Source organism: Garra rufa, chromosome 5 (assembly GCF_049309525.1).
Source record: "Garra rufa chromosome 5, GarRuf1.0, whole genome shotgun sequence".
Lineage (NCBI taxonomy): Eukaryota > Metazoa > Chordata > Actinopteri > Cypriniformes > Cyprinidae > Garra > Garra rufa.
Window position 1 is genome coordinate 55,058,552 of NC_133365.1, and position 27,157 is coordinate 55,085,708.

General features: G+C 34.7%; 3 protein-coding genes across 4 annotated transcripts; 2 read left to right on the forward strand and 1 right to left on the reverse strand.

Annotated features, from left to right (window-relative positions):
- The first annotated feature begins 6,447 nt into the window (after positions 1–6,447).
- LOC141335436 (E3 ubiquitin-protein ligase RNF185) lies at positions 6,448–14,421 on the forward strand. Of its 2 annotated transcripts, none has more exons than XM_073840893.1 (7): positions 6,448–6,533; positions 8,139–8,341; positions 8,449–8,467; positions 8,548–8,660; positions 9,837–9,891; positions 11,563–11,680; positions 13,774–14,421. In XM_073840893.1, exons 2-7 carry the CDS (start codon positions 8,175–8,177, stop codon positions 13,866–13,868), a joined length of 567 nt encoding a protein of 188 aa, XP_073696994.1. In that variant the 5' UTR covers positions 6,448–6,533; positions 8,139–8,174; the 3' UTR covers positions 13,869–14,421. The 2 variants fall into 2 exon arrangements, with proteins under 2 accessions (XP_073696994.1, XP_073696993.1); XM_073840892.1 differs by having other exon boundaries at positions 6,456–6,533; positions 13,771–14,421.
- Positions 14,422–15,852: 1,431 nt separating this feature from the next.
- Positions 15,853–19,198, reverse strand: LOC141335778 (uncharacterized). The gene is made up of 2 exons (XM_073841333.1): positions 19,011–19,198; positions 15,853–17,868 (listed from the first exon to the last, which is right to left on the reverse strand). The coding sequence occupies exons 1-2, from the start codon at positions 19,144–19,146 to the stop codon at positions 17,162–17,164; spliced, it is 843 nt and encodes a 280-aa protein (XP_073697434.1). The 5' UTR covers positions 19,147–19,198; the 3' UTR covers positions 15,853–17,161.
- A 4,664-nt stretch (positions 19,199–23,862) lies between these two features.
- Positions 23,863–25,895, forward strand: LOC141334937 (uncharacterized). The gene is made up of 2 exons (XM_073840160.1): positions 23,863–24,050; positions 25,189–25,895. Exons 1-2 carry the CDS (start codon positions 23,915–23,917, stop codon positions 25,893–25,895), a joined length of 843 nt encoding a protein of 280 aa, XP_073696261.1. The 5' UTR covers positions 23,863–23,914.
- The last annotated feature ends 1,262 nt before the right edge of the window (positions 25,896–27,157 follow it).

The window sequence follows — 27,157 nt, forward strand, 5'->3', positions numbered from 1 at the left end:
TACATTTACAGTAGGAACTTGACTAAATATCTTCATGGAACATAATCTTTATTTAACATTGATAAAATTCGATCATTTTGACTTATGCAATGTATTTTTGGCTATTGATACAAATACACCTGTGCAACTTAAGACTGGGTCACATTTTACAATCAAAGTCTGAAATGTAATTTTTTATTTTTTATTTTTTTGTCAGTTTAAATTATTTTAATACATCAATTTGAAGAGAGAAATCTTGCCTTGGCAACTAGCTGAAATATTTTTTTACACATTTGTTTTGTTTTAGTTAGCATTCATTTTATTTAAAGTAATTTAAGCATTTAAAAAAGTTAGTTTAACTCTTATAACCCTGCTAAGAATTGTTTTGAAACTTTTTTTAATGCAGTTTTAAATATTTTTTTTTTCAATTATTTTAGTACATCAGTTTGAAGTGCTTAAATAATTAAAACATATTTATATATATATATATATATTAGGGGTGGGCATAGATTAATTTTTTTAATCTAGATTAATCTAGATTAAATCTTGGAATTAATCTAGATTAATCTAGATTAAAATGGCTAATTTGAATTCTGCTGAAGGCATTCAGAATATGTGTGCTACCCAAATAATGACTTAAAGTCTTTGAGAATGGATCATAAAGCTCATAAAGCTGTTCTATGATAATTTGTTGATGAAAATAAATTATGTTCAATTAGATGTACTTGTGTTTACTAACTAACTAACTAACAATGAAATTATTTTTTCTACCTATTAGATTGTGTTTTTTTTAACGTCAACACCTACCCAACCCATTACATGTTACACCATACTTTTATTTTGACAGGTTGTCGTGAAGTTTCTGTGTCATACAGTATGATATGATGCTAGTTTTCATAAAAATGAAACGGTATAAGTGACACTCACAGCAGTTTGGGAGATTGAGTTTATCTGTTCATGTGAGATGAAAATGCCAAAAATTACCGGGAGCGTCACGTGTGTTTCAGTATGCGTGTAGTAAAAGCGCGTCTCCACCATTCATAAATACAGCTAGGCTAACGGAACATACCGGATTCATATTAAAACGGTCTTTTTGCATTTCAGTTTTCACATACACTAGTCCATATCGCGATTTGAATTAAGTGACAGACCAACATTTGATTTATGAATCCAAAAAACGACGAATTTACGTGGCATTTCGCTATAGTAGATCCGGTTTTTATGAATGGAGGACGACGCGATCCCGTCTGTGTTTTGGCGGAGGAGACGTAAACGCGCGACCATATTCTATAGTCTTCGGTATACATCCGCGTTAAACTATCAAGGTGAAAGTCATCATAGCTTGCGTAGTTTAGACCCAGCTCCCAACCCAAATTTGAGAATAGATTAACGGCGATATTTTTTTTATCGCGCGATAAGAGTTTCACGTTAACGCAGCACGTTAACGCCGATAACGGCCCACCACTAATATATATATATTTGTTTTTTTTTTAGTTTGTGTGAAATGTGGTTGTGAAAAGCTCTAAAATCACTAAAACACTTTAAGTCACTAAAAACACAGGGGGGGGGGGGGGGGGTGGAGAAAAGTGAAGTTAGTTCTGAGAATGCTATTTTAAGAGCGCAAAACAGCAATGAATCACATCCTTTCCCAGCAGAATCATGTTAGTGCCATAGTTTTGTGATGATGAGAGATGAAGGAATGTCTGAGGTCCAGCTGTTCCCAAATATATACTGAAGACTTGATCTACTGTATTGATGCATATTAAGGAAGAGTTCAGCCAAAAATGAACGTTTGCTTAAAATTATTCACTCTCTGGACGTACAAGATTAAGTCGAGTTTGTTTGTTAATCAGATTTGTATAAATGTGTCATTCCATCACTGTCTCACCAATGGATCCTCTGCAGTGAATGGGTGCCGTCAGAATGAGAGTCCAAACAGCTGATAAAAACAGCACAATAATCCACAAAACCACTCCAGTCCATCAGTTAACATCTTGACAAGACAAAAGCTCAAACAAATACAACATTTGTTTAATTTTAGTTAACATTTATTTTATTTAAAGCAATATAAGTATTTAAAGTGATAAAAATATGACTTTAGTTTAACTCAAATGATTTTGGTAAGAGTTATTTTGAAACAACTTTCACATTGCTAGCAAATTTCACAAATACTTACAAAGAAATGAAAAGTAACACATTGAAAAAGTTACAATTTAGAAAGACTAAAAATGGTAGTTTCTTGTAAAATACACACTAATAACCTTATTTACAGTTTTGAAAAGTATAGTTTTACAGTTTTTATCAATAACTGAATCATTAATTGTCACTAAAATCTTAATCGCTTTCAGCCAGAGAAACATTAATTTCAGTCAAACAATAATATTTTTATAGAAATAATAATAACTTTGTTTCCAAAATGCATCTGTTTAAAACAGGCCATCCTAAACTCACATCTTACATAAGAACACATATGGCTCAAAGACGAAAAAGGGTTTAAGCATAAAAACAATAAGTGTAATACTGCTTTAAATTATTGTTGTTTTCCCAAAAAATATTATAAAGTTTTCTGTTTAATGTAATTGCATTTTTGTTTTTGTATTTCTGAGCAAAACATAAATATCACACATTTTTCCTCTAATTTACAGAAGACACCCACTAAAATGTCATTCAGTGTCAATCTTGTCACACATATTTACAACAAAAATCAAAATTTAAAGACCAATTACTTTCACCCGAAATACTAATTAGTTGTAATTCTACATTTTTAAAATGTGCCACTATCCTAGGTTTTGCCCATTAATCAGTAAGATTTTTTTTTACTAATTTAAAACACAATAAAATGTAATATGCTCCCTTATTCTTTGATATATTTTAATATGTACAAGTCAGAATGTTGTTTGAATTTTTACAAAAATATTGTTACACTGAATAACAGTGTAACATTATTTCAACCAAAGTTTGACATTTCATTCTCTGAAAACTTATTTGAAACCTTAAAAGACATTTAATGTGCTTTTTTATGACACTTTTGTAAATTTCTTTTGATGTTAACGTCTTTGATCCATATACATACCTGTGCTTAAATTAATAATTAAACATAGTTATGTAGGCTAAGTGATTGTTTACTTATAAATTATGAACAATACCTGATTCAAATGTGTATTCCGAGTGTCTTTATTCATAAATACAGATCAATAAGTGTTTCTCAACAGGTGAAGCTCAGAGGAAATGCTCACACATGTGTGTTCTATCACATCAGTGAATGGGTGCCGTCAGAATGAGAGTCCAAACAGTTGATAAAAACATCAGTCCATCAGTTAACATCTTGAGAAGACAAAAGCTGAAACAAATCCAGCATTAAGACATTTTTAACTCAAATACGAGTCTATAATCCATAACAACGCTTCCTCCGGTGAAAAAGTGGTCTGGTCTGAATCAGGAGAGAAATCTGCACAGATTTACAAACCAAAACAGCTCTAAACAAATATGTGAGAGACAACAGTGGATGGACTTTTTCACTAGTTACGGACGCATACTTTTTAGACATTAAAAACATCTTAATGATGGGTTTGTTTCTTTTGATATGTGCCTTCCACCTATTTCTACTGCAAATGAAGTCCATGTTTTTTTTTTTCTAAATCAGCAATAACAATGAGAACAGGAGAGAAAGAAGGAGAAAAAGAGGTGTTGATGTTGATCCCCAGGTGTGTTCACCTCAGACCCTGGTGGGAAACACACACACATCCATCTACTCACTGGATCCCAAATGACTGTTTCCTTCAACACATCAAAGGACAAGCTCCATCTTAAATGAGTGAAAACACACTTCATGCTCTGATTGGCATCGACGGTTCCACGAAGAACCTTGAACATCCATGGAAGCGCTCAAATGCAGAAAAGGAAAAATAATGTTCTTTCGATTTTTTAAATGTTTTTCAAAAAGACTTGTTCACCGAAAGGTTCTTTGGAGAACCAAAAATGGTCCTTCTATTGCATCACCACAAAATCACTCCAATTCAAACAATATAATGCATAAATCCCACACAGAACTCAAGTTTGCATCATCACTAAAATATTTCACTGAACAGAATTTCAGTCCAAAATGAAACATTACTCATTAAAATATTTTTGTGATGATACAAACTTGAGTGTGGGATTTGTACTTTTCTGCTTCATACTGTTATTTCACTGGACACTTCTATGGTTGATTCAGTTGTCTTTTTACATCTACTTGAATTAAAATACTCAGTGTTATGATATATATCAAAAGAAAATCTCTGAGATTTTGTTCTTTACTATTTTTGCAGATATTTGACTGCTCATTGGCTCAGTTCTCCAGGTTTGTATTCTTTTTTAAATCCTGTTGTTATTTTGTTTATTATTACTTTTTTTCTTTATATGTCATATCTTACCATTTGTATCTACTGTAAGTAAGGTATATTTCATAAGAAGCACAGGTATATTTGAAGAGTTGATTTGCAAAAACAGATTTTTTTTTTAGTTATGTTATCATGTTTTATTGTGTTAGTTAATTGATTGAGATTAATTGGAATGCACAATGCAAAAGCATGATTTTTGCAAATTAACTCTTCATATCATGGGACAATATATACTGCCTGACATGTCATTGCATATTTAAAAAATGTTTTTTTTTTTGTCCAACTAAAAATTGCAACTGCAGTATCTAATGCAATTTTGCATGCATTTGTTTTTGCTAAATACATGCAAAAATTGCAGTATAAAGTTAGTTTTTATAAATGCATGCAGAAAACTGCTTTATAAACTGAAGATGCAATTAAATTTGGGACAATATATACTGCTTAAAATGTCATTGCATATTTACAAAATGTTTTTTTTGTCCTGCTAAAAAATGCAACTGCAGTATCTAATGCAATTTTTGCATGCATTTGTTTTTTGCTAAATACATGCAAACATTGCAGTATAAAGTTAGTTTTTCTAAATGCATGCAAAAAAGTGCTTTATAAACTGAAGTTGCAATTAAATTTGGGACAATATATACTGCTTAACATGTCATTGCATATTTACAAAATGTTTTTTTTTGTCCTGCTAAAAAATGCAACTGCAGTATCTAATGCAATTTTTGCATGCATTTGTTTTTGCAAAATACATGCAACAACTGCAGTATAAAATTTGTTTTTCTAAATGCATGCAGAAAACTGCTTTATAAACTGAAGTTACAATAAAAAAATTTAAACTAAAGTTGCAAATGAATTACGAAATATTTAGTTCATATTAAATACAGAATTGATTTAGTATAATTTCTAGCATATACACTACCAGTCAAAAGTTTAGACACACTTGACTTTAAGTTTTTATTTTAGTCAAATATTAATTATTAAAAAAATACAATATATATTTTATTTTATTTTATTTATCTTTATTTTACTTTACTTTACTTTACTTTACTTTACTTTACTTTACTTTACTTTACTTTATTCTATTTTATTTTCAAATACAAATTGTGCCAAAGTGTGCCTTTCAGTTTGTTTTAAAGAAAAACTGAAGTTAAGATTTTTTTTTCCAATAGAAAAAAACATTTTCTCCAACTGAGGATCATTCCTTGAGAAATTAAAGCCGCTGCTGCGTCATTCCTTTAATTTAATTGAATTTAATTAAAAAAATATATGTTGTATTGTTTTTTTAAATAATTAATATTTGACTAAAATAATAATAATAATAATAAATTAAGTCAAGTGTGTCCAAACTTTTGACTGGTAGTGTATCAATCAACAAATATCAGTGGTATATCACTAGTTAGAGGTATCAGCATTAGTTTTTCATAATCCACATTAGTCAGACACTAAATAATCAGCAATAATAATTAGAAAAAGAGAGACAGTGGTTTTGTATGTGTACTTTAGGAAAATTATAGCTGTAAATGAGTTAAAACAGACAGTGACTCAAGAACAGTCACATTACAGACAATAAATTCCTGCCATTATTCTTACCTTTTACTCTTCTCCTCATTTACCTGTCCATTATTTCTGGAAAATGTCCATAATGTTGTAATGCAATATTTCTCATCATGTTGTTCCTCCAGGTGGCGCTCAGAGACTCTGTCCTCCTTAGAGACTATTTTTAACACGCTTCAGTGTATAATCATTAATAAATATATAATTCCCAATGAGTCGTAGTTGCGATACAAATAAAATACTTAAATAAAATTTCTATCTAGAAATCACAACAACAGCGATTGGCCGATCCACATCAGCGTTGAGAAAATTAACAGCGATCACGTGACAGTCTGGTTAAATAATAAATTACACTTAAAATAACGTTGATTAACGTTTAACTTATTATTAAATTATATAACAGTTTCGTAATAATAATAATACAAATATTATGTACGCCTTCTGTATCGATTACAGAAAACGTTCTGGACGTTGGTCTAACGCTATTGGTCTAACGCATGTGACGTCGTGGTTTTTAACTTCCGGGTGGAGTTATGTTGACGCAATCAGCTGAAAGTTGCTGAGAGAAGCAGCAGCGGCTTTAATTTCTCTTTCTTCAGACGGTTTGATGAGACGCAGCAGGTAACATTTTTAATTCTACATTATTAGAAACATAATCGCGTAATTATACGTGTAAATAAACAGACAGTGGCGTTATTTGAGCAAGATAAGCGAACTAGTCAGCTAATCAGCTAACAACATCAGATTGTGATGCACTTAGTGCTTTGTGTTATTCTGAGTCTGACTGGAACATTTCGACATACATATGAGTGTGTAAATATATATATATATCTGTAAATTTATATTTATATTCTGTATATTTATTGTCATGTTTGCTCTCTGCATGTAATTTAAGTCTGTCAGCACAGTTTATGTCACATATGTCATATATATATATATGTATATATGTATGAATCAGGGTTATTATGGTTTACTAAAATTTTAAACATTCTTTTTATTGAAAAAAAATTCTGAAATTAAATTATTTAAAAAAAAATTCTCATTTTTATTTAGTTTAACTAGATGTGTCAAAACAACAAAATAGAAAAAAACTGAAACAGAAATATTAAAAACAAAACTAAAACTAAAAAACTAAAGAGTGACAAACACACAGCAAAATCACAAAAAAATTGACTTTAAATCAAAATTAAACTGGAAATTACTATATATATATATATATATATATATATATATACATAAACTATAATATCCATAGTAAATACAAATGTGTGTGTGTATACATTGCTGTTCAAAAGTTTGGGATCAGTAAGATTTTTAATGTTTTTTTTTTTAAAGAAGTGGTCTTCAAAGCTACATTTATTTGATTAAAAATACAGAAAAAATAGTAACATTGTGAAATATTATTACAGTTTTAAATAATGATTTTCTACTTTTAATTTTATAATATAATTTATTCCTCTGATGCGAAGCTGAATTTTCACAAGCCATTACTGCAGTCTTCAGTGTCACATGATCCTTCAGAAATCATTCTAATAAACTGATTTATTACTGTTGTTATCAATGTTGGAAACAGTTGTACTGCTTTTTTTTTTGGAACCAGTGATTCTTTTTTTTTTTAGGATTCTTTGATGAATATAAAGTATAAAAGAACAACATTTATTCAAAATATAAATGTCTTCTAAAAATATTAACATTTCCCATCAGTTTTTATCAATGTAACACATCCTTGGTGAATAAAAGTATTAATTTCTTTCAAAAAAAGAAAGATGGTACTTTATATTGTTAGAAAATATTTTAATTTTAAAGAAATGCTGTTCTTTTTAACTTTTTTATTTATTAAAAAAATGCTGAAAAAAGTATCACAGGTGTCAAAAAAATATTAAGCAACACAACTGTTTCCAACACTAATAATAAATCAGCATCTTAGAATGATTTCCGAAGGATCATGTGACACTAAGGACTTGAGTAATGATGCTGAATAACTTCAGCATTGATTGCAAAAAATAAATTAGATTTTTATTGTGTATTAAAATAGAAGGTTATTTTACATCGTAATAACATTTCACAATATTAAATGTTTCTTCTGTATTTTTTTTAATCAAATAAACAGCCTCGATGAAGCTTAGAATCTTATTTAAAATACATTAAAACTTTTGACTGGCAGTCCCAATAACTGTTGTGCATGTCTGTGTGTTTAATGCATGAGTTTTCTGTGTTTCCGCATAGGTTTAGCATCCGCTGAGGTGATCGAGGTGAATCAGAATGGCCAGTGCGGCGGCCAGTGAGAGTTCAGCATCATCAGCCAATGGACAGACGGCTGGAGAGAACAGCGGCGGCGGCGGCGGCGCTCAGGACAGCACCTTTGAGTGCAACATCTGTCTGGACACGTCCAAAGACGCCGTCATCAGTCTGTGTGGACATCTCTTCTGGTGAGACCCTTACTGATGCACATCAGTCTGTCATCAAATGCTTATTGAACAGTAATTGCTTTATTTTCTCTCTTCTGTCTGGATCGTACCGTGATGTCTTCTCCTAGCTGGCCGTGTTTGCATCAGGTAAGTGTTCAGTAAGCGCTCGTGATCATGTGATGTGACTGTTGTATGATTCACCTAAACGTGTGTCTCTGGGTTTGCAGTGGCTGGAAACCAGGCCGAATAGACAGGTGTGTCCCGTTTGTAAGGCCGGAATCAGTCGGGATAAAGTGATCCCATTGTATGGCAGAGGCAGCACCGGCCAACAGGACCCCAGGTACAGTCCACTGTCTAACTCTGGGACTGTTGTGACATGATATTTGTGTTATAGAGCTTAGAAACATGACTATAAATCATGCAGCAAAAGATCTGCTACTCAAAAGTTTGGGATCAGTAAGATTTTTAATATTTATTGATCAAAAATACAGAAAAAAAGTAATGAAATATTGCAATTGAAAATATTAAAAAAAATATTTTAATATACTTTAAAAATATAATTTTATTTCTGTGATGCAAAGCTGAATTTTCAACAGCGATTACTTCAGTATTCAGTGTTGCATCCTTCAGAAGTTATTCTAATATACTGACTTATTATTTTTATTATCAATGTTGGAAACAGTTGTGCTGCTTAATATTTGTTTTGGAACCTGGGATACTTTTTTCAGGATTTTTGATGAATAAAAAGTTAAAAAGAACAGCATTTATTCAAAATATAAATCTTTTCTAACAATGTAAGTCTTTACTATCACTGCATAAAACTATTAATTTCATTTAAAGAGAGAAAGAACGAAATAATGTACTGACCCCAAACGTTGAATGAGGTGTTTATTGTTACAAAAGTTTTCTATTTTAAATAAATACTGTTCTCTTTTTATGTTTTATTGATCAAAAAATCCTGAAAAAAAGTATCACAGGTTCCAGAAAAAAAAAGAAGCAGCAGCATTTTAAAATTGCGTTAACATTTCACAACATTTTATTTAAAATATAAACATTTTATTTCAGCTTACTGCCAAGGAAACTAATTTAGTTCAACTTGATGTACTAAAATAATTTAAACTAAAATTAAAATAAAAACCATATTCATATACTTAAAAAAAATCTAATAAAATGACAAAAACACGTAGCAAAATTACTATAAAATATTAATAGAAATCAAAATAGTATCTCAGTGATACTAAAATAACACTGAATTGAATTCTTCTCATAATTAATAAACACTGTAATTGAACCCGAATTGATCTGAATAATGTTGAGCTGCTTTACAGTTGAATTTAAATTAGTTTCATAACTGATTAATTGTACAAGTTATTTGCCTTTTTATTACTGTGAATCTACTTTGAAACAATCTGTATTTTATAAAGCAATAGATTGATAAATGTGATTTGACTTGTGATTAATGTACATCATTGGTTGAAATATTAATCATAAAGTGAATTTTTCTTTGTGATTTCAGAGAGAGGACTCCTCCACGACCACAAGGACAACGGCCAGAACCAGAGAATCGTGGCGTGAGTATATTCTCTGTAACACAGTCAACTAACTGCATCTTGAGAATTATTTGCATTATTTCTAATAATACAAGCAGATTCAAATTTTCTTCTAAGTTCTGTAGCTGCACTGTTAAAAAAAAAAGTTACATTTAATACTGAAAAAAGTTGAAGTTGTATTAGAGCACATTTCAAAAGAAACTACTGTTTCAGTTTTTCTACTAAATTTCATGCTTTATTTAATGTCATTTGCCATTACATTTTTGTGAAATTTACTAGCAATTTCTGAGCGAAAACTGAAACCAGACCATAAAAAAAAGACAATGATCATTGACGGTTTTTGTAATAAATACTATCAAATCTCATAAAAGCGTTTGCAATTCCACCTGTATCATTGCACAAGACGTTTGTGATGAAACTGTTACGTGGACGCCGGCTGTTGCTGTAGTGCCAACCTGTTGGTAATTCATTAGTCAAACGAGCGTCCCGCTGGGACTTATTAAGGCCGTCTCTGTGGACAGAAACTGGAAAGAGCTCAGTGCCCTGATGACAACATCTGACGATTAAGATTGCATCACGTTCTGCTCTCTCTCAACTCCTGAAGATCTTGCATAATGATGATTTATCATGATAAAGCTTGTTTTGTAGTATGCAAACATTAATGGATTTGTTTTTCTCTTAATTTAAAATTTGTCTATACACTCCTGATTTTGTAAGACTCCTGTGGCTTTCTTTTGTTAGTGGGACACAAACGGAGACATTTTGCGGAATGTTTATGCTGTACTTTGTCATACAGTGAATAAATATTTTGACTTTATTCTCGTAGTATTTCAACATTATTCTTGAAATATTTTGACTTTATTCTCAGAATACTTTGACGTTATTCTTGAAGTATTTAGACTTTATTCTCAAAATATTTGGACTTTATTCTCATAATTTTGACTTAATTCTCGTATTTTTACGTTATTCTCGCAATACTTCGACTTTACTTTCAAAATACTGACTTTATTCTCGTAGTATTTCAGCGTTATTCTCGGAATACTTCGACTTTACTCTCGAAATACTTTGACTTTACTCTCAAAATACTGACTTTGTTCTGGTAATATTTCAACGTTATTCTCGTAATATTTCAACGTTATTCTCGTAATATTTCAACGTTATTCTCGTAGTATTTCAACGTTATTCTCGTAATATTTCAACGTTATTCTCGTAATATTTCAACGTTATTCTCGTAGTATTTCGACGTTATTTTCGTAGTATTTCGACGTTATTCTCGTAGTATTTCAACGTTATTCTCGGAATACTTCGACTTTACTCTCAAAATACTGACTTTGTTCTGGTAATATTTCAACGTTATTCTCGTAGTATTTCGACGTTATTCTCGTAGTATTTCGACGTTATTTTCGTAGTATTTCGACGTTATTCTCGTAGTATTTCAACGTTATTCTCGGAATACTTCGACTTTACTCTCAAAATACTTTGACTTTACTTTCAAAATATTGACTTTATTCTTGTAATATTTCAACGTTATTTTCGTAATATTTCGACGTTATTCTCGGAATACTTCGACTTTACTCTCAAAATACTTTGAGTTAATTTAAAAACTCTGATAGAGATTGTTGATGTATTGAGTGGTCAGAGTGTTACTGTTGTGTGTTTAATATGGTCAGCTGACAGTTGTTGTGTTTGCAGGGGTTTCAGGGCTTTGGCTTCGGCGATGGAGGCTTCCAGATGTCTTTCGGTATCGGGGCTTTTCCTTTCGGGATCTTTGCTACAGCGTTTAATATCAACGACGGACGACCACCTCCAGGTGTGTGCTAAACCATGACAAAATACTTTAACCAGCATTACAAAAATGATTGATAAAGTTTTCACTCAATGAAAAGATGGAAGTCTGTGTGAAATGAAAATTCAACAAAATTATCTTTTCTATGTGCATGTTATAGATTTCAATGGTGAATGATTCATCTGTGCACATATGTTGAATTATTGTTTTCATTTTGACTCAAAAATTCATAACCAACATGCTAAACATGCTACCAACAAGTTAATCATGTTAGCAACATTCTAATAACTTGTTAATTATGCTACCAAAATGTTAATAACATGCTAATCATGCTGGAAACACGTTAACAACATGTTAATCATGCTAGCAACACGTTAGTAACATGCTAATCATGCTAACAACATACTAGTGACATGCTAACTATGCTAGAAACATGCTAAAAACATGGAAATCATGTTAGCAACATGTTAGTGACATGCTAATCATGCTTATGCTAGTAACTTGCTAGTCATGCTAACATGCTAGTAACAAGTTAATTATGCTGGAAACATGCTAACAATATGTTAGTGAAATGTTAATCATGCTTATGCTAGTAACTTGCTAATCATGCTTATGCTAGTAACTTGCTAATCATGCTAACATGCTAGTAACATGTTAATTATGCTGGAAACATGCTAACAACATGTTAATGACATGCTAATCATTGTTATGCTAGTAACTTGCTAATCATGCTAACATGCTAGTAACATGTTAATTATGCTGGAAACATGCTAACAACATGTTAGTGACATGCTAATCATGCTTATGCTAGTAACTTGCTAATCATGCTTATGCTAGTAACTTGCTAATCGTGCTAACATGCTAGTAACATGTTAATTATGCTGGAAACATGCTAACAACATGTTAGTGACATGCTAATCATGCTTATGCTAGTAACTTGCTAACATGCTAGTAACATGTTAATTATACTGGAAACATGCTAACAACATGTTAGTGACATGCTAATCATGCTTATGCTAGTAACTTGCTAACATGCTAGTAACATGTTAATTATACTGGAAACATGCTAACAACATGTTAGTGACATGCTAATCATGCTTATGCTAGTAACTTGCTAACATGCTAGTAACATGTTAATTATGCTGGAAACATGCTAACAACATGTTAGTGACATGCTAATCATGCTTATGCTAGTAACTTGCTAACATGCTAGTAACATGTTAATTATGCTGGAAACATGCTAACAACATGTTAATGACATGCTAATCATTGTTATGCTAGTAACTTGCTAATCATGCTAACATGCTAGTAACATGTTAATTATGCTGGAAACATGCTAACAACATGTTAGTGACATGCTAATCATGCTTATGCTAGTAACTTGCTAATCATGCTTATGCTAGTAACTTGCTAATCGTGCTAACATGCTAGTAACATGTTAATTATGCTGGAAACATGCTAACAACATGTTAGTGACATGCTAATCATGCTTATGCTAGTAACTTGCTAACATGCTAGTAACATGTTAATTATGCTGGAAACATGCTAACAACATGTTAGTGACATGCTAATCATGCTTATGTTAGTAACTTGCTAATCATGCTAGTAACATGTTAATTATACTGGAAACATGCTAACAACATGTTAGTGACATGCTAATCATGCTTATGCTAGTAATTTGCTAACATTCTAGTAACATGTTAATCATGCTGGAAAAATGCTAACAACATGTTAGTGACATGCTAATCATGCTTATGCTAGTAACTTGCTAACATGCTAGTAACATGTTAATCATGCTGGAAACATGCTAACAACATGCTAGGCACACTAGTAACTTGCTATCTATCTAACATTAAGCTTTTAAAACTACTTTAAACTTCAACCTATTCCAGACTGAAAACCATCAAACATTAAACTTTATTTTAACTTTTGGAACTTGAAATTTTCTGATCAGCTTTCTTAAGCCAACTTAAGTTTTTTTGATCTAGTTTAGTTTAAAACATCTGTAATGCTGGATTAGTTCTCTGGAGATGTTAACTGATGAACTGAAGCGGTTTTGTTGAAGAGCTGCATTGATGTGTTCAACACGTCTTTATTTGTTTGTCTCTCGGCAGCAGCTCCAGGAACCCCTCAGCACACGGACGAGCAGTTCCTGTCCCGCCTCTTCCTGTTTGTGGCGCTGCTCATCATGTTCTGGCTGCTGATCGCTTAAACGCTGATGAACCTGAAGATCAGGACGGCATAGAGGAGGTCTTGAGGAGGACTAACGGCTGACTAACACACAGAGATCACAGTAGTCATCAGGTTCAGCTTTCAGAGGTTGGAATCGTGTCGACGGCTCTTTTTCTGTGAAAGAGATGCAGGGCTTGCGTGTGATCGCGTGTCTGTGATACTGTGAAAAACACGCTTCGGTTTGTCTAATGTTTAGTTCTCTTCCCAGATATGATTTTAAATAAACTCTAGAGTCTTATTTCTCTTAAGATGAAGTCATTTATCAGACTTTTCTACGATTCCGGTGCCAAATTATGTTACTCGCTGTAGTAAAACTGGTATAAAATCATATGAATGCATAAATGTACTTCCTAACAACTTTTTAAACACATATTTCCAGCTTATTTGAAATCTTTCTGTTTGTAAATATCAAAGTCCGTGGGCTGAGGTAGAGCGTCTGTTCTTGTTCTCTTTTGTTTTTGGAAAATAGAGGTTTGAACATTCAGAATGTCCTAAAAACACATGTTGACTGATTAAATTTAATTATAAACTTGTTTTTGAAAGTTTGTTTATTTACTTAATTATCCAGAAGTGTTTTAAATCATAATCTCTTACTTTGTGCAAAATGTTAATTATTTGAGCAAAATAAGAGGATCATACAAAATGCATGTTGTTTATTTAGTACTGACCTGAAGAAGATACTTAACATGAAAGATGTTTACATATAGTCCACAAGAGACAGTTTACATCCTGTTGATTCTTAATACTGTGTTGTTCTCTGAATGATCCACAGCTGTGTTTTTTTGTTTAGTGATGAGTCCCTTGTTTGTCCTGAACAGTTCAACTGCCTGCTGTTCTTCAGAAAAATCCATTCTGTGGTTTTCCAGCATTTTTGTGTATTTGAACCCTTTCCAACAATGACTGTATGATTTTGAGATGCATCTTTTCACACTGAGGACAACTGAGGGACTCATATGCAACTATTACAGAAGGTTCAAACACTCACTGATGCTCCAGAAGGAAACACCATGCATTAAGAGCCGGGGGTGAAAACTTTTGAACAGAATGAAGATGTGGGTATTTCTTATTTTGGCTAAATATCATGTTTTTTTTTTATTTAGCACTGCCCTTTAGATGCTACACAAGATACTTGTTTTCCAGAATACAAAATAAGTTAAATTTACCCTGATCTTCAAATTCCAAAAGTTTTCACCCCCGGCTCTTAATGCATGGTGTTTCCTTCTGGAGCATCAGTGAGTGTTTGAACCTTCTGTAATAGTTGCATATGAGTCCCTCAGTTGTCCTCAGTGTGAAAAGATGCATCTCAAAATCATACAGTCATTGTTGGGAAGGGTTCAAATACACAAAAATGATGGAAAACCAACAAATTTGAAGGACTTTTCTGAAGAACAGCTGGCATTTCAGGACAAACAAGGGACTCATGAACAACTATCACTAAACAAAAAAATACAGCTGTGGATCATTCAGAGAACAGCACAGTATTAAGAATCAAGCAGAATTTTATAAATTCAACTTTTATTTTCTCTTGTGGACTATATGTGAATATCTTTAATTTGCAAAATCGTATTCAGGTCAGTACTAAATAAACACTAACATGCATTTTGTATGATCTCTCTTATTTTGCTCAAATAAATAACATTTTGCAGATTTTGAAAGGGGGGAGTAAACTTTTGACTTTCACTAAATTCACTAATAACATTCTGTTCTGTCAAACAAAAGTTAAAATCTGTCATTTTTTTTCTGTTGAACACAAAGAAAAAAGTTTTTTTCCATATTATGGACATCGATGCACTGCAAAAGATTTTTCTGTCTTGTTTCAAGGCAAAATATCTAAAAATTCTTAAATCAAGAAGGATTTTCTAGATGAGTAAAAAAAATTTCTTCTTTTCAGAAAAAAAAGTCAAAATTGAGTGAGTTTTTGCTTAGAACAAGCAAAATATTCTACCAATGGGGTAAGCAAAAAATCTCATTTCAAACAGAAAACAAGATTATTTTTCTAACCCCATTGGCAGATTGTTTAGCTTGTTCCAAACAAAAACGCACCTAATTCTGACTTGTTTTTTCTGAAAAGAAGACATTTTTACTCTCTGTAGATCCTAGTAAAAAAATAAATAAACATACTAAAATGTATTTAAAATACATCTATTTCATGCTAAGTATGCTACAAATACATTTACATATTATGCAATTGTACTTTTAGTATACTAAACTGGTATAGTTCAAGTCTGCTAAATTGGAACAACTAATTTTGTACTTGATGCACTTTAATAGTGCTGAAGTCCAACTAAAGATATACTTAAGTATATTTTATTCTGCTTAACTGCAAGTATACTTTAGGTACACTTTAAATATCTTGCATTTAAAGACCAATATTATTTAAAGAGCATACAATCTTCATCAATAGTGACATTAAAACATATTTTAGTTTTAATATTAAGAAATGTGCATTGTGCACAAGTAGTGCTCCATTAAAGTTTAATTACGACTTGAACTATTCTTAGTCTAAAAAATGCATTTGAAATCTATTACTTTTTTACTAGGGGAAGTAAGATAGTTAACTAGTAACCAGTTAACTATACCATCACTAAACTGTCAATATGAACAGATAAAGAATCTTATCTTTAGTTTTAAACTGCATTAGTTTTCCTTGAGTTCAAGAGTCAATGAAACAAAACATCAGCTTCATTTAGACACTGGCAAGCATTTCTATTCGCTGTTCAGCAGTAGATCAAGACATGCTGAAAACATAAGTCTGTAAAGATAGGATCCAGTTTACTCTCACTGCGAAAAAATGATTTTCTTACTTAGTATTTTTGTTTTCTAGTATAAATAGATAAACATTCTTGAATCAAGAGACAAGTAAAATCATTTAAGATATTAAGTCTTGTTTTCTAAAAAAAAAAAATTAGTTTGTTTTTGCTTAAAACAAGCAAATATCTGCCAATGGGGCAAGAAAACCATTGGCAGATATTTTAGAAAATATGAATTTTCTGTATTGTGTTTTAAATGATGCATATCCATTGTGTTTATGATTAAAATAAATGACTGTAAACTCAACGGACAATGTCACGGCACAAAACTTAACTTTTTTTTATTCATTTTATTTTTTCTCACAGTGTGATATTTTACAAAACAGGGTGTTTTGCACCGAATAAATAACTAAACGAATCAGTGAGGCTGTTTATTCCAGCACAAACCACATTCAAACTGAGATATATACAGAAACAAAACATCTTTAGTCTTGTTTGAGGAGCAAAATCTCAAACACAAACTTCAGTGAGTTGAAAGTGAAGATGTGGACTGGTCTTTGAACTCTGCGTCAAACATGATCTGCTGGATCTGCATCTTGACGGCGGCTCTTTTCTGCGGCGTCAGTCTTTTGAGAGCAGGAACGTAACTCAAGAGAAACAGCTCATCCTCGTCGAACGCTCGCTCCGCTTTCTGGCAGCTCTTGGCCGCCTCTTTCTGCTCCGTCTTCCCGTCGAGGTCGGCGTGGGTCGTGACGGGCAGCGTCTGCGGAGCGGAAGCGGAGGCCTGCGACACCTTCAGTCCGGGAGGCAGACCGGCGACCACCGCCAGCTGGGTCATGGGCTGGAGCGGTTTGACGGGCGCCAGCTGAGTGACGATGGACAACGGCAGCTGAGACAAGGGCTTGATCTGAGCCGCGACGGCCGCTTTCACCTGATGCTTGGACTCCTTGGACTTGGCCGCCTGGGCTTTCTCCGGGCCGCATTTGGAGTCGGCGCCGCTGGAGTCGTCGAGCGAGTCGTCGGGAGAGTCCTGAGAGTCCACCTCCTCCGGAGCCTCGTCTTCGCCGTGCCGCTTCCTCTTCCTGATGTGAGCGTCCAGAAACGCCAGGCTTTCTCTGTGCGGCCAGTAATGCAAACGCCGGCCGCCTTCTTCCTTCCTCAGCTTGCACAGTCTCCTCTCTCGGATGTATCTGTCCCTGATGGTCTTCCATCTGCGTTTGCACTCCACCACTGAACAACAAACACACAGTCAGTCTCACACACTTTCTCAAACTCCCCTGCTCAAGAAAAAAATACTACTGGCTGGTTTTAGCTGGTCAACCAGGATGGTTTTAGAGTGGTTTTGGACACTTTGGGAGACCAGCTAAAACCAGCCAACTAGCCTAGGCTGGTTTCAGCAGGTTTTTTTTAGCAGGGTCTTCATTTCAAACAACCAGTAAAAACCTCTGTTCTTTGGTCAAACACACTCAACTGTTGAGACAATGACTGTAATCATCTATACACTGCAAAAAATGCTTTTCTTACTTAGACTTTTTGTCGTTTCCAGCCAAAATATCTAAAAATTCTTAAATCAAGAAGGATTTTCTAGATGAGTAAAAAATTTTGTCTTGTTTTCAGAAAAAACTAGTCAAAATTAAGTGCATTTTTGCTTGAAGCCAGCAAAATAATCTGCCACTGGGGTAAAAAAAATAATTTTGTTTTCTCATCCCATTGGCAGATTATTTTCCTTGTTCTAAGCAAAAACTCACTTATTTTGACTTGTTTTTTTCTTTTTACTGATCTAGAAATTTTTGATATTTTGGTTGGAAACAAGGCAAAATATCTAAGTAAGAAAAGCATTTTTTGCAGTGTAGCTCTTACTGTATGAGTATGAATTTGAACGCAACGCGCTAAATTGCACGTTAAGCGCGTTGCGTTTATATTCTGCATTCACTTAAATAATATATGCATCATCAATAGAGTTTATTAACTTTGATTTGTTAATATCACTGTCTTACTGCATTAATCACGTGTTTCGAATAATATTCCAGCATAATAAAGCTTCACTCATGTGTTCAATCAGATCGACGTGCGCGTTTTTCAGTCACATCGGACGCGTTCTTGTGTTTAGAAGGGACGCGCTTTTAAAAGTTGAAATTTTACTCAAAAAACACCTGAGGAACTCAAGAACGCGCCCTAAATGAATTACTGTTAACTTCATTTAAAACGCGTCCGTTATAATCAACTACTTGTGAAGTAGTTTTAATTCAGATGAACGCGTTCTAGTTTGTCGAGTTTGTATAATATAAGCAAAGTCTGCAAAAGTCAAACGCTTGACAAGGAAAGAGCGCGCGGCCAAACCAAACGCGCGCGTAATGTTGACGCACACTGACCGGAGAGACCGACAGACGCGGCGACCTCCCTCCACGCTTTCACCCTCCGCTCTGAGCTGCGATAATCGTGCAGCGACACGTTGTACAGCACCGGGTAAGCGTAAACGGTCTGGATTAGTTTCTCAGTCACGGCCATTGACTTTATTCACTTGCTGCTGAGACGCGTCGAACGGAACGCACTCCCGGAATCGCTCACACCGTCGCGTCGGAAGTGCGCGACACGCGCAGAAGCGGGACGTCATGGCGGGATTTTGGACCAATGAGATTTCGCAGTGGGCGGGACTAAGCGGAGCGTCGCGTCACAAATAGAAACAGCAAGCGTCAGTCAAAAGGTTTTGATCGGGGTTTATCCGTCAAATCAAAATCATCAGATTCAGACAATAATAATATTTCTTCCTGCAGTACTGCAGTTGTACAAGTCTCAAGTCAGTTTTAAAAAGTTATTTATAGGATCTTACACAGAATGCGTCCTAAACAGCATCAGTTTAACATCAAAGCTGAAGTGTGTTACACCAAAAGATTTTTTAAACAATATATGCATGCACTATAAATGTGTTGCTCATTATTCTAGTTGCAATGTATTCTCTTTGTCACTTCTCTGTCTTTTAGCAAGTGTTCCAATTCGACATTTTTTTTCATTTCATGGCTTAGACAAGGCAAACTTCTTCAACTGTGTGATGATGATGATGATGATGATGCGGGTGCGCGCCGCGCGTTCAAATGTTGTTCAAAGTAGCCACGCCTCCGACACACGCCATTGGTTAAACAAGTACGTGTCGCGTCAGGGTTAGGTTAAGGTTAGGCTGAGCAGTTTTTTTTTTCTTTTTGGTTGAGAAGGTGTTAAATTTTTCTTTTGGTGTTTAGAATAGCGTCCTTGCTATGTTTTTAAATGGCAGAAATAGTAAGAGTAATTAACTACTATTGTTTGCATTTCCTTCAACAGGTTTGTATATATAATTTGCACATACTAATAAAGTTATTCTGTCGACATCAAGGGTTATGGAGTCACTTTCTTATTTACATGTATCAAAAAACATTTTAATGCAAACTATTACTTTATTTGAAATACGTTCACACATTTAATTTTAGAAATAATTAAAGACCTTTACAGGACTGTTGCTGTGTGTCAAAATGTCTATAGTTTTAATAAGCAGACATCAGGCTATATTTAATGTTCACGTGTTCTGAAGATATCGGGCCTGATTGCATTTATAACATGAGCAATAAATTAAGGGTGACACTGAATAATCACACAATTCTGAAACAAAGTAACTGTTACTTATCTGAAAAAGTAACTCAGATATCTTTTTGTAAATTAAAAAACAAAGTTACCAGTTGCTTGAAAAAGTAATCCCCAACACTGGCTGTGTCTGAAACCATGAAACTCATATGTGACCCTGGACCACAAAACCAGTCATAAAAGTCATTTTTTTAAATTGAGATTTATATAAATAAGCTTTCCATTGATGTATGGTTTGTTAGGATAGGACAATATTTGGCCGAGACACAACCATTTGAAAATCTGTAATCTGAGGGTGCAAAAAAATCAAAATATTGAGAAAATCGCCTTTAAAGTTGTGCAAATGAAGTTCTTAGCAATGCATATTACTAATAAAAAATTAAGTTACAGTTACAATTACAGTAGGGAATTTACAAAATATTATCATGGAACATGATTTTGACTTAATATCCTAATGATTTTTGGCCCCCAAAAAATTATAATTTTGACCCATACAATGTATTGTTGGCTATTGCTACCAATATACCAGTGCTACTTAAATAAAGTCGCATATATGCAGTGTCAGACAGATGAATTCACATGCACTAAGGTAAAGGCCTGGTTAATACACAGAATGATGTGCCTATGAGAAGCCATTGATATTCATAAGGCCTGCTGCCTTCTCTGGTCTCACATCAGGATTAATAACACACAAGATTAGCACAATGACGTTTAATGTTGCCAATACATTCTCAATAATGTCATTTTACAAAAACCTAAACATTATAGCTTTAAACATTCAGATAAAAGGGAGAGCAAAATGTACAACACATAGAAAACTCACTTTGAAAGTTGTTGCAATGAAATATATACAGAAATACAACATCTGTCATATAATTTAACTATAAAACATGCACAAAATATTTGAGAGGTTTCATTGGTCTTTGAACTCTGCGTCAAACATGATCTGCTGGATCTGCATCTTGACGGCGGCTCTTTTCTGCGGCGTCAGTCTTTTGAGAGCAGGAACGTAACTCAAGAGAAACAGCTCATCCTCGTCGAACGCTCGCTCCGCTTTCTCCTCCGTCGTCCCGTTGAGGTTATCGGCAGCGGCTGATGGTGTTTTCATGCGTGTCTGCTCCTCAGGAGAGTCCAGCTCCTCCGGAGCCTCGTCTTCGCCGTGCCGCTTCCTCTTTCTGATGCGAGCGTCCAGAAACGTCAGGGTTTCTCTGTGCGGCCAGTAATGCAAACGCCGGCCGCCTTCTTCCTTCCTCAGCTTGCATTCCACCACTGCAGGGGAAAATTACATTTTTATATTTTAATTTAAAAAATCAGCTGTTGATTCTTCAAACTGTAGTATTAAAAAATTTCTAAATAATAATAAACACAACTACACTGCAAAACAAGTTGGAGTAGGGGAGAGCGGGGTAAGTTGTCACACTGTTCATAACTCCAACACTAGAAGCTCAAAAATGAAATAGCCACTTTGTGTGACTTCTTCTTCTATAGTCAACCTCCTGTTCCTGAGGTGAGCACAATTTTTTTTTATCTTTCAATTTTCTTCAGTACAACTTTGTTAGGTATAGATGTTAAAAAGTATTATTTTGTACAAAATACAGGAGACAGTAACGTGTCTTTTCATACTTTAGCTGGAGTGCTATGTTGAGCTAACCCTGACATTTAGCCAACATTAGCATACATGTCAGTTTGGGGCAAGTCGACACATGTGACAACTTGCCCCAGTACAAATACATGCTCAAAAGCAATTTATGTGCGCCAGAATTGTGACTCTGATTAATCAGATACAGGGCGTCTGTTTTGTTCAGAGGTTCAACATATTTAGTTAAACGAGTTATTTGCAGCATTTCATTCAGTTATCATGGATTCATGTGCAAGCCAGAGAACATTTGAGTTTAAAGTTCAAAGTAAAGTGTCTTGCCACTTAATGTTTTAATTGAAATATGTATTGGATTTAAATAATATTTTTTTTCCCACATTTTCTAGGCATAATTGTTCATATTTCCAGTTTTGGTTTGAATTTAACCATTAAAATCAATAATCACAATGAAGTAGTTGTGTTCTTATTTTTAGATAATCTAGTGTGACAGCTTACCTTCCGATGGGGCAAATTGTCACAAGTGCACATTCTCCATTCAACAGTCTATAACTCCGTAATGAGATAAGATATGAAAATGCAATGAATACATCATATGAGACTTCCTTCTTTCATTTGGTAAGACATTTATTCCATTGTGATGTATGGTGCTCAGTAAAAGTTAGACAGTGTGAAAAGTGTGACAACTTACCCCGCTCTCCCCTACATTTTACAAGAACATATCACTTTAGATTTTCTACATTTTCAATGTGTTACTTGTCATTCTTTGTCATTGTTTCTGACATTAACAATTGCTTTTCAGTGTAACCTGATATTATTTTTTAACATGCTCAGATTTTCTTTAATGGCATTGATGGTTTCATGAAGAGCTTTTAACATCCATTCATCTTTCCATTGCACAAAAAGTTGTTTATAGTTGAAAAAGGTTCTTTAGATTATTAAAATGTTAAGAAATTGTTTTCAGAACTGATCACCAAAAATGTTTCTTCCATGGCATCCACCTTTGTGTTTAAGTGTGTTTTTAAGCCTATAATGTTCACTATGCATGATCTTGTGAATATTATTTAACGCAATCATTACGTGCACGAAGCATTCTATACTATCACTGCAAATTGAGGATAATATCTGAGCGCTAGATGCAGAGTCCGCGCGCGCGTAATGTTGACGCACACTGACCGGAGAGACCGATGGACGCGGCGACCTCCCTCCACACTTTCACCCTCCGCTCCGAGCTGCGATAATCGTGCAGCGACACGTTATAAAGCAGCGGATAAGCGCAAACGGCCTGGATGAATTTCTCCGCCTCAGCCATTGAGTTTATGGAGCTTCAGATGAGACGCGTTTTTTAGATCGTATTTCCGGAACCGCACAGCCGCGTCAGTAACGCGCGACTCACGCATCGCAAGCGATTGGTAGATCACAGTTTGGTAGCGGATTGAAAGTGGAAGAAAAACTTAAACTACTACTATAAAGCAGATCCAGCTCTGATTTGAGCATCTGATTCAGGAAAATCACAAAGTCAAACCTCCAGCTTTAGTGTCTTGAGTCTTGAAAAAAATAAAAACATCTACTGACGCTTATGTTAAGTGGTTTATATGAGCTTTATACACTCACACACATACAGTATATTAACATCTTAATATCACTGTTAGCATTTTTAAATGAAATTTTAATACAATTATAAAGGCCTAAATAAAAATACTAATATGTTTAAGTATTACAAGGATGCAAGATCATATTAAATAACTCTTCCTGCGAATTCTTTACTTTTTAAAACTGACTTGAGACTTGTACAACTGCAGTACTGCAGGAAGAAATATTATTATTGTCTGAATCTGATGATTTTGATTTGACGGATAAACCCCGATCAAAACCTTTTGACTGACGCTTGCTGTTTCTATTTGTGACGCGACGCTCCGCTTAGTCCCGCCCATTGTGAAATCTCATTGGTCCAAAATCCCGCCATGACGTCCCGCTTCTGCGCGTGTCGCGCACTTCCGACGCGACGGTGTGAGCGATTCCGGGAGTGCGTTCCGTTCGACGCGTCTCAGCAGCAAGTGAATAAAGTCAATGGCCGTGACTGAGAAACTAATCCAGACCGTTTACGCTTACCCGGTGCTGTACAACGTGTCGCTGCACGATTATCGCAGCTCAGAGCGGAGGGTGAAAGCGTGGAGGGAGGTCGCCGCGTCTGTCGGTCTCTCCGGTCAGTGTGCGTCAACATTACGCGCGCGTTTGGTTTGGCCGCGCGCTCTTTCCTTGTCAAGCGTTTGACTTTTGCAGACTTTGATTATATTATACAAACTCGACAAACTAGAACGCGTTCATCTGAATTAAAACTACTTCTCAAGTAGTTGATTATAACGGACGCGTTTTAAATGAAGTTAACAGTAATTCATTTAGGGCGCGTTCTTGAGTTCCTCAGGTGTTTTTTGAGTAAAATTTCAACTTTTAAAAGCGCGTCCCTTCTAAACACAAGAACGCGTCCGATGTGACTGAAAACGCGCACATTGATCTGATTGAACACATGAGTGAAGCTTTATTATGCTGGAATATTATTCGAAACACGTGATTAATGTAGTAAGACAGTGATATTAACAAATCAAAGTTAATATACTCTATTGATGATGCATATATTATTTAAGCAAATGCAGAATATAAACGCAACGCGCTTAACGTGCAGTTTAGCGCGTTGCGTTCAAATTCATACTCATACAGTAAGAGCCACACTGCAAAAAATGCTTTTCTTACTTAGATTTTTTGCCTTGTTTCCAACCAAAATATCTAAAATTTCTAGATCAGTAAAAAGAAAAAAACAAGTCAAAATAAGTGAGTTTTTGGTTAGAACAAGGAAAATAATCTGCCAATGGGATGAGAAAACAAAATTATTTTTCTTACCCCAGTGGCAGATTATTTTGCTGGTTTCAAGCAAAAATGCACTTAATTTTGACTTGTTTTTTCTGAAAACAAGACAAAGTTTTTTACTCATCTAGAAAATCCTTCTTGATTTAAGAATTTTTAGATATTTTGGCTGGAAACGACAAAAAGTCTAAGTAAGAAAAGCATTTTTTGCAGTGTATAGAGGATTACAGTCATTGTCTCAACAGTTGAGTGTGTTTGACCAAAGAACAGAGGTTTTTACTGGTTGTTTGACATGAAGACCCTGTTAAAAAACTGCTGAAACCAGCCTAGGCTAGTTGGCTGGTTTTAGCTGGTCTCCCAAAGTGTCCAAAACCACTCTAAAACCATCCTGGTTGACCAGCTAAAACCAGCCAGTAGTATTTTTTTCTTGAGCAGGGGAGTTTGAGAAAGTGTGTGAGACTGACTGTGTGTTTGTTGTTCAGTGGTGGAGTGCAAACGCAGATGGAAGACCATCAGGGACAGATACATCCGAGAGAGGAGACTGTGCAAGCTGAGGAAGGAAGAAGGCGGCCGGCGTTTGCATTACTGGCCGCACAGAGAAAGCCTGGCGTTTCTGGACGCTCACATCAGGAAGAGGAAGCGGCACGGCGAAGACGAGGCTCCGGAGGAGGTGGACTCTCAGGACTCTCCCGACGACTCGCTCGACGACTCCAGCGGCGCCGACTCCAAATGCGGCCCGGAGAAAGCCCAGGCGGCCAAGTCCAAGGAGTCCAAGCATCAGGTGAAAGCGGCCGTCGCGGCTCAGATCAAGCCCTTGTCTCAGCTGCCGTTGTCCATCGTCACTCAGCTGGCGCCCGTCAAACCGCTCCAGCCCATGACCCAGCTGGCGGTGGTCGCCGGTCTGCCTCCCGGACTGAAGGTGTCGCAGGCCTCCGCTTCCGCTCCGCAGACGCTGCCCGTCACGACCCACGCCGACCTCGACGGGAAGACGGAGCAGAAAGAGGCGGCCAAGAGCTGCCAGAAAGCGGAGCGAGCGTTCGACGAGGATGAGCTGTTTCTCTTGAGTTACGTTCCTGCTCTCAAAAGACTGACGCCGCAGAAAAGAGCCGCCGTCAAGATGCAGATCCAGCAGATCATGTTTGACGCAGAGTTCAAAGACCAGTCCGCATCTTCACTTTCAACTCACTGAAGTTTGAGATTTTGCTCCTCAAACAAGACTAAAGATGTTTTGTTTCTGTATATATCTCAGTTTACACCCTGTTTTGTAAAATATCATTATTGTTTTGTTGCAAAGTTGATGCATTTGTAAATTTAACGTCAGCTGAGTGTAAAATATATTGTGTAAATATATATTGCAAAAAATGATTTTCTTACTTAGTATTTTTGTCTTATTTTCTAGTATAGATATCTAAACATTTTTAAATCAAGATGCATTTACTCGACAAGAGACAAGTCTTGTTTTCTAAAAAATAAAAGATTAAAATTTTGTTAGTTTTTGCTTAAAACAAGCAAAAAATCTGCCAATGAGTTTTTTTTTCTTACCCCATTGGTAGATATTTTTGGTTGTTTTAAGCAAAAACTAACAAAATTTTGATCTTTTTTTTTTTTTTTTAAATGATGTAGTATCTTAAGTCGTTTTACTTTTAAAGTAAATTCAACTTGATTCAAGAATGTTTAGATATTTATACTAGAAAACAAGACAAAAATACTAAGTAAGAAAATCATTTTTTGTCATTTTTTCTTTCTTTGATTAATAAAACACACTTTTAAAAAATAAAAGGCTGCTCACCTTTCAGTGACCATTTTTTAAGTTAAACATTTAATAACCTTTTTCCTTATTTTCTGCTTCTTTATTGGCACGAATGGTTTCATTAAGAATCATCCATAGATGATTGTTTACAGTGGAAACAGATTCTTTGGATTCTTGTTTTTATGGTTTTTATTGGTGTACAAACATCTGAGCATTTCAGGATCTCATCTATGCATTTTTAACCATCATATTCATCCATAACTATAAAGCAACAACACTGAAATGGAGGACAATACAGAAAACCATCAGTGAAATTATGATTTCTATTTTCTATTCTCTATTTTTTTTTTTTTTTTAATTCTGAGTTTATATCTCAAAATTATAATTTTCTTTCATCAGTTTTCTCCAATTTCAATTCTCCACAGAATGGTAATTAATAACCCATGTTGGAAGTAAATGTTGATCATGTCTGAGAGACAGAAAAGCCCATCAATCCCAATCAAAATGACAGTGAAAGCAGAATGAAATGAACGTCAGTCAGACACACACTGTTTATTTGTATCTGGTTTTGATCCTCCTTATCTCTGTGGCTTAAGACAGATTTTGAAAATCCATTAATTCCTTGATGAAAAGCGTGTATATACGGACGTGTATGATTACAAAGGATTTGTTGAGAATGAATGGAGCATGTACAATAGCGT

Bases quoted from the DNA above. Each gene is read 5' to 3' on its own strand.
- LOC141335436 (XM_073840892.1), top strand. From the start codon at position 8,175: ATGGCCAGTGCGGCGGCCAGTGAGAGTTCAGCATCATCAGCCAATGGA. The intron at 9,892-11,562 runs GTGAGTATATTC...TTGTGTTTGCAG, and splicing joins CAGAACCAGAGAATCGTGGC to GGGTTTCAGGGCTTTGGCTT. The intron at 11,681-13,770 runs GTGTGTGCTAAA...GTCTCTCGGCAG, and splicing joins CGACGGACGACCACCTCCAG to CAGCTCCAGGAACCCCTCAG.
- LOC141334937 (XM_073840160.1), top strand. From the start codon at position 23,915: ATGGCCGTGACTGAGAAACTAATCCAGACCGTTTACGCTTACCCGGTG. The intron at 24,051-25,188 runs GTCAGTGTGCGT...TTTGTTGTTCAG, and splicing joins CGCGTCTGTCGGTCTCTCCG to TGGTGGAGTGCAAACGCAGA.
- LOC141335778 (XM_073841333.1), bottom strand. From the start codon at position 19,146: ATGGCCGTGACTGAGAAACTAATCCAGACCGTTTACGCTTACCCGGTG. The intron at 17,869-19,010 runs GTCAGTGTGCGT...TTTGTTGTTCAG, and splicing joins CGCGTCTGTCGGTCTCTCCG to TGGTGGAGTGCAAACGCAGA.